The sequence below is a fragment of the Sceloporus undulatus genome, chromosome 11 (genome assembly GCF_019175285.1).
Source record: "Sceloporus undulatus isolate JIND9_A2432 ecotype Alabama chromosome 11, SceUnd_v1.1, whole genome shotgun sequence".
NCBI classification, from domain to species: Eukaryota; Metazoa; Chordata; class Lepidosauria; order Squamata; family Phrynosomatidae; genus Sceloporus; species Sceloporus undulatus.
The window spans coordinates 10,952,835-10,956,324 of NC_056532.1; the positions used below are offsets into that span (position 1 = coordinate 10,952,835).

The window sequence follows — 3,490 nt, forward strand, 5'->3', positions numbered from 1 at the left end:
CTCTTTATGACCCAGAACTTTGAAATTACTTTTCTGGACTACAAACCCACACCAACACAGCTGTTACCCCAACTTTGAGCCTCTGCCTACCATCATAAAACCCATTCTAGACAAACTGATGGCAATACAGTGGGTCCTTGTTATCCACTGGGGTTTGGTTCCAGGATTCCCTGTGGATAACAAAATCCATGGATGCTCAAGTCCCATTCAATACAATGGCATAGCAAAATGGGGTCCCTTATATAAAATAGCAAAATCAAGGTTTACTATTTGGAATTTATCATTTTTTAAATATTTTGAATCTGCGGATGCTTGAATCCGTGGATATAAAAAATCCGTGGATAAAGAGGGCCGACTGTACCTAGGTGTGGTAGCTTGACCGCACTGCACTGTTAGTGCTATTGTTCCACTTTTACGGCTACTGGAATTGCAGTTTAGGGAGTGGCATTTGCAATTTTCAGCCAGAAAAGCTCTTAGGCCCCACTAAACTACCAACCCCAGAATGCCACAGGAAGCTGCCATCGCAGTTAAAGTGGGAGAATAATGCTATGACCACGTCCCCTTAAAGTTATGAAGACAGTTTCTAAGGATGGTTATATTTATTCAAAATAATTTGCCCTTTTCCATTATAAAACTCCTTGTCGGGATTAGGTCCTGAGACCTAAGTGCTGGGAAAAACATTTTGCAAGTTGTTTGGTTTTGTTTTGTTTTTAATGGCAAGTTCCACTCTGGTTGGGTTTCTCTAAGTCTTTGTCCATTTATGGATCATCCCTTCCAGCCAGGCGCTCTTCTTGAGGAACATCCTTTCCAGAATGGCATACTTTTTGCGGAGCTCCTTCTCTCCAGATAATAGGAACGCAAGTATTTTGCTCCGAGCGGTGCCTCGGTCTTCTTCTTCTCTCAGCCTCTGCTCCACGTTCCTGGTTCTGGTTTCGAGTCTGGTCATCAGCTCTGTCAAGGCCCTGAGGGTGCTTTCCAGCGTGCACAAAGTGTTTGTGATGTCTTCCTGGAAGTGTCTTGTTTCCCGCTCCACCTCCTTGAGGTCGTGGTAGAGGTTCGCCAAATCCACCGAGTGTTGGATGCACACAACAGACAGCGTGGAGAGACGAGAGGCTTGGCTTTGCTCAGGGGGCTTCGGGTTTGCTTTACCAAATGGCGGCTCTGTAGGGATGGGTGTCTGGCCTTCACAGGCCTGTGTTCCCTCCTCTTGCTCAACAAACACAAAGTCTTCCCCTGTTTCCATCTCCGGATGTGACAAAGTTGTCAGTGGGAGTTCATGAACAACGACAACAAAGCTATCCGGTGGCCACACTGTCCATGGCTCCTTCAGAAGTCACCTTCTATTCCAGTCCAGTAGTGGATGGTCAGTGGACTAGAACTATGAGATTATGATCTCAGAGGTCAATGAGCCAATGGCAGAGCTGTTCAGTTGGCCTAGTTTGCCTAAGAGAAGTGGAAGCCTTCTAATTCATAGATCATAGAGTTGGAAGATACTCCATGGGCCCTCCAGTCCAAGCTTTTGCCATGCAGAAAGACCCAACCCAAGCATTCCCAATAGATGGCCATCCAACCTCTGTTTAAGAACCTCCAAAGAAGGAAACTCAACCATACTCCAAGGCAGCGTATTTCAGCCTTGATTTATTCTAAATGTTCAGGCTCCATTTGCTCTAAGACCCATTTGTCTTTCTGGCAATCCTTGGTTTCCATAGACCTCTCCTCCAGCAACATCTCAGACAAATTGATTCTTTTCCTTGTAGAGCAGGGGTCCTCAAACTGTGCTCTTTAAGGGATTTTGCACTCCAGCTCCCAGAATCCCAGACTATTGGCCAACATGGCTGAGGTTTCTGGGAGCTGAACTCCAAAATCTCTTAAAGGGCACAGTTTGGGGACCACTATTGTAGAGAGATCTTGTAGCACCTTTGAGACTCACTGAAAGAAAAAAGTTGCCAGCGTGAGCTTTCGCAGACTAAAGTCTACTTCCTAAGATGCTTTTAGTGAAGTCTAGGAAAGCTCATGCTGCCAACTTCTTTCTTTCAGTGAGTTTCAAAGGTTTTAACAAGATCTCTCCACAGAACGAATCTACAGATTACCATGGCTATATCTTTTATTCTTTTCCTGTCAGCCTTCTTCAGTCTCCAGTTTTTGCACCAGAGATATATCCTGGATGAATCTGACTTTAGTAATAAATGATACATCTTTATATTTGAGGATCTTATGGAGCACACTAAAGAATTCCAAAAAAGAATGAGCATGTGTTTTATAGACTACAGCAAACCATTTGATTGTATACATCACAAAAAGCTATGGAAGGCACTCAAAGACATGGGGGTGCCACTACATCTCCTGATGAGGAATCTGTACCAAGGACAAGAGGCCACTGTCAGAACAGAATTTGGGGAAACAGAGTGGTTCCCAATTGGGAAAGGGGTCAGGCAAGGCTGCATCCTATCACCTTACGTGTTTAACTTATATGCTGAAAACTTCATAAGAAAAGCAGAATTAGAATCAAAACAAGGAGTGACGATAGATGGAAGCAACATTAACAACCTAAGATATGCAGACAACGATACCATAATATTAGCAGAAGACATTCGGGAACTGGAACAGTTAATAAGATGACAGTGCAAAGGCAGGTCTGAAGCTGAACGTAAAGATAACAAAAATAATGACCACAGAGGAATTACACAAATTCAATCTAGACAACGAGGAAATTGAAATAGTGAAAGAATTCCCACATCTAGGATCAAACATTGACCAGAATGAAGACTGCAATCAAGAAATTATTAGACTAGGAATGGGAAGGGCAGCTATGAAAGAACTGGAAAAGATACTGAAGAGCAAAGGCATACAACTGAGCACTAAAGTTAGAATCGTCCAGGCCATTGTATTCCCCATTACCATGTACAGATGTGAGAGCTGGATAGTGAAGGAAGCAGACAGAAAGAAAATCAATTAGTTTGAAATGTGGTGCTGGAAAAGAGTACTTAGGATCCCATGGACAGCCAAGAAGACCAGCAAATGGGTTCTTTTGGACCAGGGCTCTCCTTGGAAGCTAAGATGAAACTAAGTTGAAACTGTCATACTTTGGTCACATCATGAGAAGGCATGGGTCACTAGAAGAAACAATAATGCTAGGAAAGGTAAAGGGGAGAAGAAAGAGAGGAAGACCACAGACCAGATGGATAGATTTGATCAGGAGGGTTATGGGCAAGGGCTTGCAGGATCTGGGCAAGGCAATGGAGGATAGGGAGTCTTGGAGATGTCTCATCCATGGAGTTGCCATGAGTCAGAAACGACTCAAGGACAGCTAACAACAACAAATAGTTCCTTCATGGCTGCTTTTCATTGTTGCCTTTAAAAAATGTTTTATTTGAAAATCCTTCCTTGTGCGTAACAGGAAACGTCCACTTCCCCTCAAAAGAGTCTGAAAAACCAACCAGAGAGAGAAACCACAATATATACAATTATTTAATGGATTAATCTGTGAAAA

At 43.2% G+C, this 3,490-nt stretch overlaps 1 protein-coding gene across 1 annotated transcript; it reads right to left on the reverse strand.

Annotated features, from left to right (window-relative positions):
- Window positions 1-480: 480 nt before the first annotated feature.
- On the reverse strand, window positions 481-1,783 carry CCDC182 (coiled-coil domain containing 182). The gene has a single exon (XM_042442679.1). It carries the CDS (start codon window positions 1,241-1,243, stop codon window positions 743-745), a length of 501 nt encoding a protein of 166 aa, XP_042298613.1. The 5' UTR covers window positions 1,244-1,783; the 3' UTR covers window positions 481-742.
- Between the last annotated feature and the right edge of the window lie 1,707 nt (window positions 1,784-3,490).